The sequence below is a fragment of the Kogia breviceps genome, chromosome 7, assembly GCF_026419965.1.
Source record: "Kogia breviceps isolate mKogBre1 chromosome 7, mKogBre1 haplotype 1, whole genome shotgun sequence".
Taxonomy (NCBI): domain Eukaryota; kingdom Metazoa; phylum Chordata; class Mammalia; order Artiodactyla; family Physeteridae; genus Kogia; species Kogia breviceps.
The window spans coordinates 67,085,269-67,098,407 of NC_081316.1; the positions used below are offsets into that span (position 1 = coordinate 67,085,269).

Here is a 13,139-nt window from a genome sequence, read left to right on the forward strand (position 1 = left end):
GGGACCTGCACTTTTCCCTGGTGTGATGGCAGTCTCCACCTTAACTGAGAGCATGGTCAGGGACTGAGGGCTTGGGGCTTACTTTGAAGTGGTTCCACTTTTGCCTTGGTGCACGTACTTTGGTAAGAGGTTAGATCAGGGCTGGAGGAGTTGGAGCCACACTACTGAGCTGGTTCCACTCCTTCCCAAGTGTGCACATGGACACGCACACATGAAATGGCAGTCTCCACCCTGGAGCTGATTCCTCTCCCTCCCAAGTATGTTGCTCCCATCCTAGTCAGAGGCAGGGCCAGGGTCCAATCAAGCCCTGTTCCTTCCAAGTGTGTGCACTCTTGTTGGCAATTGCAACCTTGACCTTAACAGGGAGCAATAGCAGAGCAGTAGAGGCTAGAGTAGGAGTTCTGTGCAAACTTGGGGGCACATTCGGGTGGTCCGGGCAAGCCGGCCAGAGCATCATGAAGTTTTCAATCTGCTGCCTCCACCCTGGGACTGTGAGCAAGCAAGTCTGTGTGCAAGCTCCTCAAGAGCAGAGTTTCTATTTATTACAGCATTCAGGTAAGCCCCACTGGTTTTCTAACCCAGACAGGCTCATCTTCCTCTTGCTGGACCACAGGGATGGAATGCCTAATGTGTGGATTGAATGCTCCGCTTCCCAAGGAAGATCCTGAACATGTGATATCTCTCTCCTCTCTAGGTCACTCTCTAGGGTGTCAGTCCCAACTAGATCGCTTCTCCTCTCCTTCTATCAGACTCTGTGTGGTTCTTTCTTTATAGTCTAGGTTGCAGAAGGGCTGTTCTGCTAGTCTTTAGGTCACCTTTAGTGAGACTTGCTTTATATGTAGTTGTAGTCTTGATGTGTTTGTGAGGGGACTTGGGTTCAGCATTGTGCTACTATACCATTTTGATTCCACCCCTCCCCTAAAATATTTTCAACTACCATTAAAATCATGTTCTAAAAGAATATTCAATGGCATTGGAAACTATATGAGAAGTGAAAAACTTAGGCAAAAAAGATGTATGTATATTAGACACCTTTTTCTATAAGATCATGAATTGGACATTTGTGGGGGCGTTGTTTTGTTTTTTAATATATTGTCTGTCCCAATTCACCAGCGAGGGAAAAGAAAAAGACTATAGGCAAACTGTAAAATTATTTGTCTAGTTCTGTGAAAAATGCCATTGGTATTTTGATAGAGATTGCACTGAATCTATAGATTGCCTTGGGTGGTAGGGTCATTTTAACAAAATTGATTCTCCCAGTCCAAGAACATGGTATATCTTTCCATCTTTTTGTTTTATCTTCAATTTTTTTCATCAGTGCCTTATAGCTTTCAGAGTAGAGCTCTTTTGCCACCTTACTTAGATTTATTCCTAGGTATTTTATTCTTTTTGATGTGATGGTAAATGGGATTGTTTCCATAATTTCTCTTTCTGATAGTTCATTGTCAGTGTATAGAAATGCAACAGATTTCTGTACATTAATTTTGTATTCTGCAACTTTACTGAATTCATTAATGAGATCTAGTAGTTTTCTGGTGGGGTGTTCAGGATTTTTCTATGTATAGTATCATGTCATCTGCAAACAGTGACAGTTTTACTTCTTCTTTTCCAATTTGGATTCTTTTAATTTCTTTTTCTTCTCTGAGTGTTATGGCTTGGATTTCCAAAACTACGTTGAATAAAAGTGGTGACTCTGGACATTCTTGTCTTATTCCTGGATCTTAGAGGAAATGCTTTCAGCTTTTCCCCATTGAGTATGTTGTTAGCTGTGGGTTTGCCATATACAGCCTTTATTATGTTGAGGTATGCTCCCTCTATGCCAGCTTTCTGGAGAGTTTTTATCATAAATGGATGTTGGATTTTATCAAAAGCTTTTTCTGCATTATATGGTTTTTATTCTTCAATTTGTTAATGTGGTGTGTCACAGTAATTTGTGAATACTGAAAAATCCTTGCATTCTTGGGTTAAATTTCATGTGATCATGGTGAATGATCTTTTTAATGTATTGTTGGATTCATTTTGATAGTATTTGTTGAGGATTTTTGCATCTATGTTCATCAGTGATAATGACCTGTAATTTTCTTTTTTCTGATATCTTTGGTTTTGGTATCAGGGTGATGTTGGCCTCATAGAATGAGTTTGGAGGCGTTCCTTCCTCTGCAATTTTTGGGAATAGTTTCAGAAGGATAAATGGTAGAACTCACCTGTGAAGCCATCGGGTTCTAGACTTTTGTTTGATGGGAATTTTTAAATTACTGACTCAATTTCATTACTGGTAATTGGTCTGTTCATCTTTTCTATTTCTTCTTAGTTCAGTCTTGGGAAATTGTACCTTTGAAACACTCTGAATAGCCAAAACAATCTTAAGAAAGAACAACAAACCTGGAGGAATCATGCTCCCTGACTTCAGATTATACTACAAAGCTACGGTCATTAAAACAGTATGATACTGGCATAAAAACAGACACATAGATCAATGGAATAGAATAGACAGCCCAAAAATAAACCCACACACTTAATGGTGAATTAATCTATGACAAAGGAGGCAAGAATATACAATGAAGAAAAGACAGTCTTTTCAATAAGTAGTGCTGGAAAAACTGGATAGCTACATGTAAAAGAATGAAATTAGAACATTCTCTAATACCATACAAAAATAAAACTCAAAATGTATTAAAACGTAAATTTAGTATTGAATACTATAAAACTCCTAGAGGAAAATACAGGCAGAACACTGATTGACATGAATCACAGGAATAGTTTTTTGGATCAGTCTCCTAGAGTAAATGAAATAAAAGCAAAAATAAACAAATAGGACCTAAGTAAATTTAACAGCTTTTGCACGGCAAAGGAAATCATCAACAAAATGAAAAGACAAACTCCTAAATGAGAGAAAATTTTTGCAAATGATATGACAAATAAGGGATTAATATCCAACATATATAAACAGCTCATACAACTCAATATCAAAAAACCAAAAAACCCGATTAAAAAAAGGGCAGAAGAACTGAATAGATATTTTTCCAAAGAGGAAATGAAGATGGCCAACAGGCATATGAAAAGATGCTCAACATCGCTAATCATCAGGGAAATGCAAATCAAAACCAAAACCGCAATGAGATATCACCTCAGAACGGCTATCGTTAAAAAGAAAACAAATAACAAATGCTGGCAAGGATGTGAAGAAAAGGGAACCCTCCTACACTGTTGGTGGGAATGTAAATTGGTGCAGCCACTACAGAAAACAGTATGGAGGTTTCTCAAAAAACTACAAATAGAACTACCATATGACGCAGCAATTCCTCTCCTGAGTATATATATCAGAAAAAAACCAAAACACTCATTTGAAAAGATATATGCACCCCAATGTTCATAGCAGCATTATTTACAATAGCCAAGATATAGAAGCAACCTAAGAGTCCATTAACAGAAGAATGGATAAAGAAGATGTGGTGTATATATGTATATATGGAATACTACTCAGCCTTAAAAAAGAACAAAATTTTGCCATTTGCAGCAATGTAGATGGACTTGGAAGGCATTATGCTAAGTGAAATAAGTCAGACAGAGAAATAGAAATACTGTATGATATCACTTATATGTGGAATCTAAAGAATACAACAAACTAGTGAATAGAAGAAAAAAGAAGCAGACACACAGATACAGAGAACAAACTAGTGGTTACCAGTAGCAATGGTGGGGGGCAATACAGGGGTGGGGAAGTCGGAGGTGCAAACTACTGAGTGTAAGATAGTCTCAAGGATGTTTTGTACAATACGGGAAATATAGCCAATATTTTGTAATAACTGTAAATGGAAAGTAACCTTTAAATATTGTATTACATTTTTTTTTAATTTTTAAAAAAGACTATAGACAATGGTTTTACTTTTGAATTAAAACTACCTCCAATAATACAATGAGATTTCAACCTTTTGCCTGGGATGTAATAAATAAAATAGTGAATTCTATCAGTCACATGTATCAGGTCTGGCTTTCCAAAACAAGAAATGGGACAGAAATATTCTAGTGACATGTGCTAGAAGAGGGGTCAGCAAAATTTTAAAAACTTAAAAAACAATTGTAAAAACCTATAATAAAAGTTGTAATTTAAATAATTTGGGCTTCGCAGATCATAAAATTTCTATTGCAACTCTCAACTCTGTCCTTGTAGCATGAAAGCAGACAAAAACAGTACCTCTGAAACTTAAAAGCTTTTGCACAGCAAAGGAAACCATAAACAAGATGAAAATACGACCCTCAGAATGGGAGAAAATATTTGCAAATGAAGCAACTCACAAAGGATTAATCCCAAAATTTACAAGCAGCTCATGCAGCTCAATATCAAGAAAACAAAGAACCCAATCCAAAAATGGGCAGAACACCTAAATAGACATTTCTCCAAAGAAGATATACAGATTGCCAACAAACACATAAAAGAATGCTCAACATCACTAATCATTAGAGAAATAAATGCAAATCAAAACTAAAATGAGGTATCATCTAACCTCATTTGGTGGGAATGTAAATTGACACCAACACTATGGAGAACAGTATGGTGGTTCCTTAAAAAACTAAAAGTAGAACTACCATATGACCCAGCAATCCCACTACTGGGCATATACCCTGAGACAGCCACAATTCAAAAAGAGTCATGTACCACAATGTTCATTGCAGCTCTATTTACAATAGCCAAGACATGGGAGCAACCTAAGTGTCCATCAACAGATGAATGGATAAAGAAGATGTGGCACATATATACAATGGAATATTACTCAGCCACAAAAAGAAACGAAATTGAGTTATTTGTAGTGAGGTGGATGGACCTACAGTCTGTCATACAGAATGAAATAAGTCAGAAAGAGAAAAACAAATACCGTATGCTAACACATATGTATGGAATCTAAAAAAAAGAAAAGGTTATGAAGAACCTAGCAGCAGGACAGGAATAAAGACATAGACGTAGAGAACGGACTTTAGGACATGGTGGGGCGGGGAAGGGTAAGCTGGGAAGAAGTGAGAGAGTGGCATGGACTTATATATATGTTACCAAATGTAAAAGAGATAGCTAGTGGGAAGCAGCTACACAACACAGGGAGATCAGCTCAGTGGTTTTTGACCACCTAGAGGGTTGGGATAGGGAAGTTGGGAGGGAGATGCAAGAGGGAGGAGATATGGGGATATATGTATATGTATAGCTGATTCACTTTGTTATAAAGCAGAAACTAACACACTATTGTAAAGCAATTATACTCCAATAAAGATGTTAAGAAAAAAAGGATTTAGCTGTATTACTATAAAACTTCATTTACACAAACAGGCAGCAGGCTGGATTTAGCACAGAGTGCAGTTCCCAACTCCTGCACTAGAATATAAGCTACATAAAGCATTTGTTTTGTTCCATTATGTATAAAAAGCATCTAGAACAGTGCTTGGTAAAGAGCAGGAACTCAGTAAACATTCATATAATACTCTTTGAATACAAAAAGGAATCCACAGTTCTATTATATATCTATTCCATTTAATGTGTATTTCTTGAAAAGAGTGAGGTCATTACAGAAGTATTCAACTTAAGGGTAACTTGTATCTAAAATATGATCTGCAAATCAAGATTAAACTATGAAACATGGTTAGTAAAGTCTCTAAAAGAATAATGTACCCATCATCTAACTCAACTACTGTTTTAAAGGACCAGAACAGTGAACTTTTGTATAAGTAAAAAAAAAAAAAAAAAAAAAAGAGAGAGAGAGAGTTCCATGTTCAAAATAGAGCCTTTATGAAAATGTTTTTCTCATTATAATTTCAGTAACAAGAAGGCATCTCTCCTCACTTGTCCCAGAGGCTGAGAATCCCGTTAAGAGGAACTTTCATGGCAGAGTCTTATGGTTATCATAAACAATCATAGGGACTACAGTGGCAGAGCACCAAAAGATCAGGAATAAACATTCAAATACGCAATTAAAGAAATAAGGATCTGCTAGACCAGGTAGGATGAAAATAATTTCTTCTTTGTTTATTGAATTATATTTACTTCACCTTTGATCACTCAGCCAAATGGTCTCTTTCTCAAATAAGATATGGAAATTACAAAGATCCTAACCAGGAAGGTTATTTCTTATATTAAAAAAAATAATACTTACAGACTTTCTGATATCTTTTGAAGAGAGATCAATTAATTTCTTGTTCATAGACCATTCTTCATCACTTTCCATTATGGCTTTCTAAGAAATAGCCATTTGTCAATTAAAAAATAATACACAAGTAAATACAAAGAGTTTAAAAGTAAGTAATATGGTGAATTAATTATAAGGTATAATAATATACATGTTAGGTTATTATTTTGAATGAATTAAGCCTTTAATTTCTGTTATTTAAAATTGGAATTTCTTGATTTCATACAAGTCTTATCATTAGCCAAAATAATACTATTTTACTCATTCTTAACTCTTGTACTAACTTTAGCTCACCTTTACATGACAAAAACAATCCTTAGTAAGACCAAGCAATTTAATATTGAACGTAATTTGTGAACATAAAGTTCACAAATTCCTTACTCCATTCATAGACATCTACTCAAATAAATTCATTTTGTTTTCTTGTTCTTCTTCCGTATATAAGAACAGTAATTTATGTGCTTTCTGGCAACCAAATACTTGAACTATTTCTGGCCATAGAAAAAAGGAGTAAAAATGCATGGGAAAAAATACACAGACATGAAATTATAAGACTTTCTAAGCTAATCAATATGGCTAGTATTTATGGTAAAGAAATATTTAATAGAAAGTAACGCCATGGTGATAATTATAAAATAATGTCATTTTTACACATCATTACTAATGAAGCAAATTTTAAAGGTGAAATTAACATTCAAATAAGCACAGTTTAAATACATCATGTACACTGCTGCTCCCTATTTAAAAGACATGGATTGCTTGTGTTGACACTATAATGTAGCACATTCAATATAAAATTGAAGCTAAATCAAATAAGTACATTTTTAACAATCATATAAAAGATACAATATTAAAAAAAAAGTGGCATACCATTCTGTTAAGAGATGACATTTCTGTCACCAACCATGAGCAACAGTAGCTGCTCTATGCTGTGCCCTATGTACTTCAATACCTATAGTTACAATCTCTTAGGGCTCACTGAGGAAGTACAAGAGAAAAAAAAAATTGAAGAAAAGCATAATAATCTCTTTCTCAATTGATTCTCTTTAATACAGGACTGACATGGGTTTGGGAATTATCTGGCTTGTTTTCCTATACTTTAATAGCATGACTTCAAAGCAAATAATCAGATTGTTTTTAAAAATTTCTACAGGAGGGCTTCCCTGGTGGCGCAGTGGTTGAGAATCCGCCTGCTGATGCAGGGGACACGGGTTCGTGCCCCGGTCTGGGAAGATCCCACATGCCGTGGAGCGGCTGGGCCCGTGAGCCATGGCCGCTGAGCCTGCTCGTCCGGAGCCTGTGCTCCGCAATGGGAGAGGCCACAACAGTGAGAGGCCCACCTAGCACCAAAAAAAAAAAAAAAAAAAATTTCTACAGGAAAAGTTGATTTTCACCACCTCATCAACCTTAACAGGTTTAATAATCCTTTTTAAAAATAATTCTTTTTATTGGGGTTTACAGTCCATATTAATTAAAATTTACCATCCTATATTGTCTAAATGTTGCATTTGCAAGTTTCTATAGCACCTCATAAAACATTATCTTAATTGTACACGTTACTATTTCATATATGGTTCTACATTTACAAATTTATATTAGTCTAAAATTACATTGCACTCAGGTCAGTATCAAACAAACGCTATTTAGTTAAACCTGCTTGAATATTGTAATAACACAATTGCTTAAGAACTCTAATAATTTATTACAATGTCTAAAGATGTATGTCAAGATTAGATTTTAGTTTCCTTTTACAAAGAGCATGATGAGGTATTAAATACTAAAACTTGCAGCAATAACTTGTCTCTGCAATTGTAATTTTTTTTTTTTTTTAGCAATTGTAATTTGTGCTGTTTGCATGTAATTATGTTTGGCTCTAAGAAATTTAAATTATAAGTTTTCTAGAGTTATTACTACAATTTTGACTTGAAAGTACTTCAAGGTAGAACTTGATTTTTCATTTGAGAAATGAGAAATTAAAATAGAAATTAAAAATTACCATTTGATAGTATATTCATACTTATAAATAAACATGCTTTTTAAAGGTCAAAATCACAAATTTCTTCTACAGAAATTTATATAGCACAATTTTTTGTGCTTTACTTCATTTCTTTAAATGATATAAAATTTGGTAAGTACATAGGAGAAAAAATATCAGAATAAAGATAACTATTCATAAAACCATAATATAGCAAAAAATAAGTATGCCTGTAAAGACCATCCATAAATACCTTAAAATAGATGGGAGCCATATCACCCACTTCCTTTGGGAGAGGAATGCATTCATAAACCATATGATATTGTTTCTTCATGCTCATATTTGTTTCTAAAAAGATACAGTCCAATCCTTTATCTTCAAACATCTTTACCAATGATTTTCTAAACATCTGAAGAGAGGAAAATGGCTAGGTAAATAACGCACTGAGAGGAGATTCAAAATTTGAGAACAATAAAATGTATAATCAATTCTTTTAAAATTAAAAAAAAAGTAAACAATGTTTGAACTCTACAATGTTACCTTATAGTTACTTTACTTTCTAAATCTACCACATAATTTCACATAGTTAAGCAACATATATTTTTTAACTGAAACTCACTGTGCTCAGTATTATGTATATATTGGAAACAGTTCCAGTAAACTAAAATAAGAACAGATAAAATCACATTTAGGTGGGAAAATTTAGGTTTAACTGTTGGATGACGGTTCTAGAGTCTATCTGGACAACAGCGAAGAAGACAAACTTAAGATGTCATGGATTATAAATGAAAACTCAAAAGTACTAAATTAGTAGTGATGCAAGAATAGTTCAATATTATAAAATATATAAACATCATACTTACAGCCTCAAGGAGGACACATACACACTTTTAAGTACTCCATATATATATACATATATAAAATACTTTAATTTAAAAATATGAGTTTAATGGTATAATTTGAGGTTATCAACTCCATTAAAGCAGGATTTCCCCAAGTTCAATACAACAAATACACTATACATAGTTAAATAATATTCATTCTTTAAAATTTATATGAAAACTAAACAATGAAGAAAGTGTTTCAGTTCATTATCATAAGATACCAAAACTATTTTATGCTTCACAGAGATGTAGAGATCTCATGTTACAGGGGCGAAATACAATTCCCGTATTACAAGTAGAAAACTCTTCATCCTTCAGGTAATCACTATTTTCCACGTTTCTAAACTATGATTACTCACCTAATTGCAATTCCTCATTTAGTTAACACATCTGGACTTATATTCCTTACAATATATTTAAGTAATCTATACTAGAGTGTTACAATTCTTACACATTACAAATCACATTACAAAAAACTCAGATAAACATGAGTAAACGAATTTAAAATAAATATTAAAGTATTTTCATTAAAGGTACCAAAGCTATTTAGGGCTGATGATATAATATTAATACTATAATTTATTCAAATTTTCTAAATAGAACATGTCTAAAGATAAGATTATCCAAAGATAAATGTTATGCGATAGTACAGAACATAACACATTTAATTCTACACCCTTCATGAAGTGACCCCCTCAAAAATGACATTAAGATAATTTTCAAAACAGCATAAAGCTATTAGAACAAAGAAAATTAGAGAAAATATGCTAAAAATCAGATCACCCCATAATATCTGACTTAAACACTAACTAGAAAGCTGGTTCACAGTTGGGTAATATAGGAGGAGGGGGTTTAGGAGGGATGGTAAAGAAGAAACCCATGCTACACTGCAGAATCCTCAAAAGGCTCAGGAATTGGCAGCACCAAGGAATTATGGAACTAGAGGTGAAGGTGTAATGAAAAACAGATGGCACAGATGAAAGTCTTTTGAAAAAAAAAAAACTAACACACCAGATCCCCTCCTCCACACCAGCAGAACACTATAGGATAACCTTCTGGAGAAGGCAAACAACAAAGTTGCTGGGCTAGGAAAACCAGACACTGTTGAGAGTATACAGTCTGAAAACAGGGGCATCATAAAAAATGTTACTTAGTGGTCTTAAATGTTTGACATTCTGCCACACCAGCCTTCTTTCCCAACTCAGCTCCCAGAACACTGGAAAGCAGACGTAGAAGCTCTAGGCAAGAGACTGGAAGAGTGTTTTCTGGAGAGTCTGACGAGCCCCAAGAAAAAGACCTAATGGTACTAACACTGGAAGTTTTCCACTGAAATGGCCCCACAGTGAAGCCCACTGTAGATAAGCATCAACAACCCCACCACCATACCACTAATTTGAGATATTTAAAAAATGGACCTACAGTGTCTGACTATAACATATGTTCAAGCTCATTTGTCAAGCTGGTAAGAATAAACTTAAAGGGGAACTAGTTTCACTATATATTTAATAAAACTAAAAATTTAGATATTATCATTAGAAATCTGTGATTATTCCCACATGCTCTGCTGAATATCTTTGCATATTCTACTAAATATAAGGTCTAAAATTAAATTTAAATGTTACTAGAGGATAATGATAAAAATTACTTGAAGGAAGTGGCCCCTGAATTTGCAAAGATAATTTTTTGCTAAGTCAAGTCATTTTTAATATATATTCTCTAAAAGTGGTGAATGACCATAAAGGTATTAACCACGGAATTATTAATTTGAGTTTTTGTACATATTTGAAAGTAAAAACAAAAATCAAAAAAAGTACATTTCTTTAAATAAGCTAGAATTCAGATACTTTCTTCATTCACTATCGTAGAGTAATTTACACCTTCTAACAACTTTCTTTTATCACAAAAGAGAGCTATAATGCCATTATTTACATAAAACAATTTGGCTTTTCCTCCCTCACTCAATTTTCTGTAATGCATCTGGCTTACAAAATCTACTAAAGCATAATGAAACCTATACTAGTATATAACACACCTTTGGGCAGAATTAATGAGTGTTTTATCTCTGCATTTCTCAAAACACCTGCATTGTCTTACACTCATGCACTCAGTGTCTATTGAACTGAATAAATTTCTTCTTTATCCAACTCAGTGTTTTTCATCAAGTAACTTAATTTTTTACAGAAACATATAACATACAGACTAGATTCCTGGATAACTTAAAATCTTTTTGGCACTTTAATTTTGCTCTAAGTTAAATCAGTTTTGCATATATACATTTTTAAAAAGCATTCCAGAAAAGTCCCCAAATAATTCTGAAAACCAAATCTGCAACACTTTCCACTTTAAATTATTTACTGCACTGGCATCCACTATTAGAAAAATAAATTTTTTTTCACATCAAATACACTTATCCACACTCTTAACCTTGCTGGGCCATAGATGCATCAAAACAGTCTGCCCTTTAACTTTCACAGCATAAAGTAAAAGATTTCAGGGAGTTAAAAGACAGAATTTCATGAAATACAGTCAAAATATCTCCTCTCTTGGTATCTTTATCAGCATGATACAAGGACTAGTATTAGTCTCTTTAGAAGTCTTAAAGTGTTCATGTTTTCTAACTAGGGGTTCCTATAACCCCTATTCACTTGTCAGTCATTAGAAAAACAGGACCTGCCTCCCTTCCTTACTTCTCTCTCTCTCTTTTTCTCCCTTCCTTCCTTCCTTCTTTCCTTCCTTCCTTCCTTCCTTCCTTCCTTCCTTCCTTCCTTCCTTCCTTCCTTCCTTCCTTCCTCCCTCCCTCCCTCCCTTCCTTCCTTCCTCCCTCCCTTCCTTCCTTCCTTCCTCCCTCCCTCCCTCCCTTCCTTCCTTCCTCCCTTCCTTCCTCCCTCCCTCCCTCCCTCCCTCCCTTCCTTCCTTCCCTCTCCCTCCCTCCCTCCCTCCCTCCCTTCTTCCCTCCCTCCTTCCCTTTCTCTCTCTCTCTCTTTTGGTCATTATAAGGTCTTGCAATTCAGCAGCAACTTCACCCACGTTGTGGCTTTCAATTTCTTGGAGCATCAGACACAGACACAGACATTCACACACACACACACACACACACACACACACACACACACACACTCCCTGAATCCAAAAGGCTATAAGGGAAAAGTATGGAAATTAAAGCTGGTAACAAAATCATGACAAAAACATAGCAGCAGAAAAGGTCAATGCCATTATAGGAAAATATGACAATTGCTAAATGTAAACCACTAAGTTCCAAAAATTATTTTTTATTGTCTGAAAACATCTTTCCTTTGACTGTAATTTATTAGCTTACTGTGGTAAGAATGATTATTTCATGTTCCATGAAAGCAAATATTAGAAATCTTACATTGATTTCTTTTAAAGTAAAAATAATTATTACTTGATCATAGTTTATTTAGTAGACAAAAGCTTTCAGTTGTATACCTGGAACTAGTATATTATATGACAATTATACCTCAATAAAAATTTTTATTTAAAGTTTTCAATGAAGTAAAAAGGTAGTGAGTGGTGAAAACATCATGACCCACAGATATACACAACTATGGAAATGTATACTTGTTTAAATTCAGAAAGTAAAATCATTGAATGAAGGCATAAAACTTGTTAGAATTTATCACAATAGTGTGTAAAAACTGCTCTTGATCATTACAATGATCATAAGCATTATCATGCTGACCTGAATTTCCTCCCAGATGTCTTCATCCAATAAGGTAGCTGCTCTGTAGTGCTGCAAAGGGACTATCAAGCAGTGCCCTTCAGTAAGAGATTGTAAGTTGGGTAAACATAAATAAACCTATGGGAAAAAAGATGCAAAGGTGAAATGTTATTGCTATTTATTCTCATATCTGAAAGATGAGCCCCTCGTAGGTTAACATGGCTAACAGTTAACAAACCTGCTCATAAGTAATATAATATAGTTTAATATTTTAAACATTCACTATTTAAAATTTTAAAATCAATGAAGATATCTTTCAATAACCAGAAACTTATTGCATAAGTCTCAATTTTGACTGCTATATCTCAAAGATTTAGCTTACCAAAGGGTAGAATGAATGACACTTTATCCTTCACCTGAGAAAGCTACAG

At 34.3% G+C, this 13,139-nt stretch overlaps 1 protein-coding gene across 2 annotated transcripts in view; it reads right to left on the reverse strand.

Annotated features, from left to right (window-relative positions):
• CWF19L2 (CWF19 like cell cycle control factor 2) overlaps nt 1–13,139 on the reverse strand; it is a 230,590-nt gene that overhangs the window by 12,202 nt on the left and 205,249 nt on the right. For both annotated transcript variants that reach the window (XM_059070794.2, XM_067038548.1), the window contains exons 14-16: nt 12,730–12,846; nt 8,399–8,554; nt 6,138–6,218 (exon numbers count right to left, since the gene is read on the reverse strand). In XM_059070794.2, coding sequence (XP_058926777.2) covers nt 6,138–6,218; nt 8,399–8,554; nt 12,730–12,846 — 354 coding nt within the window. The remainder of the gene's footprint in view (nt 1–6,137; nt 6,219–8,398; nt 8,555–12,729; nt 12,847–13,139) is intronic.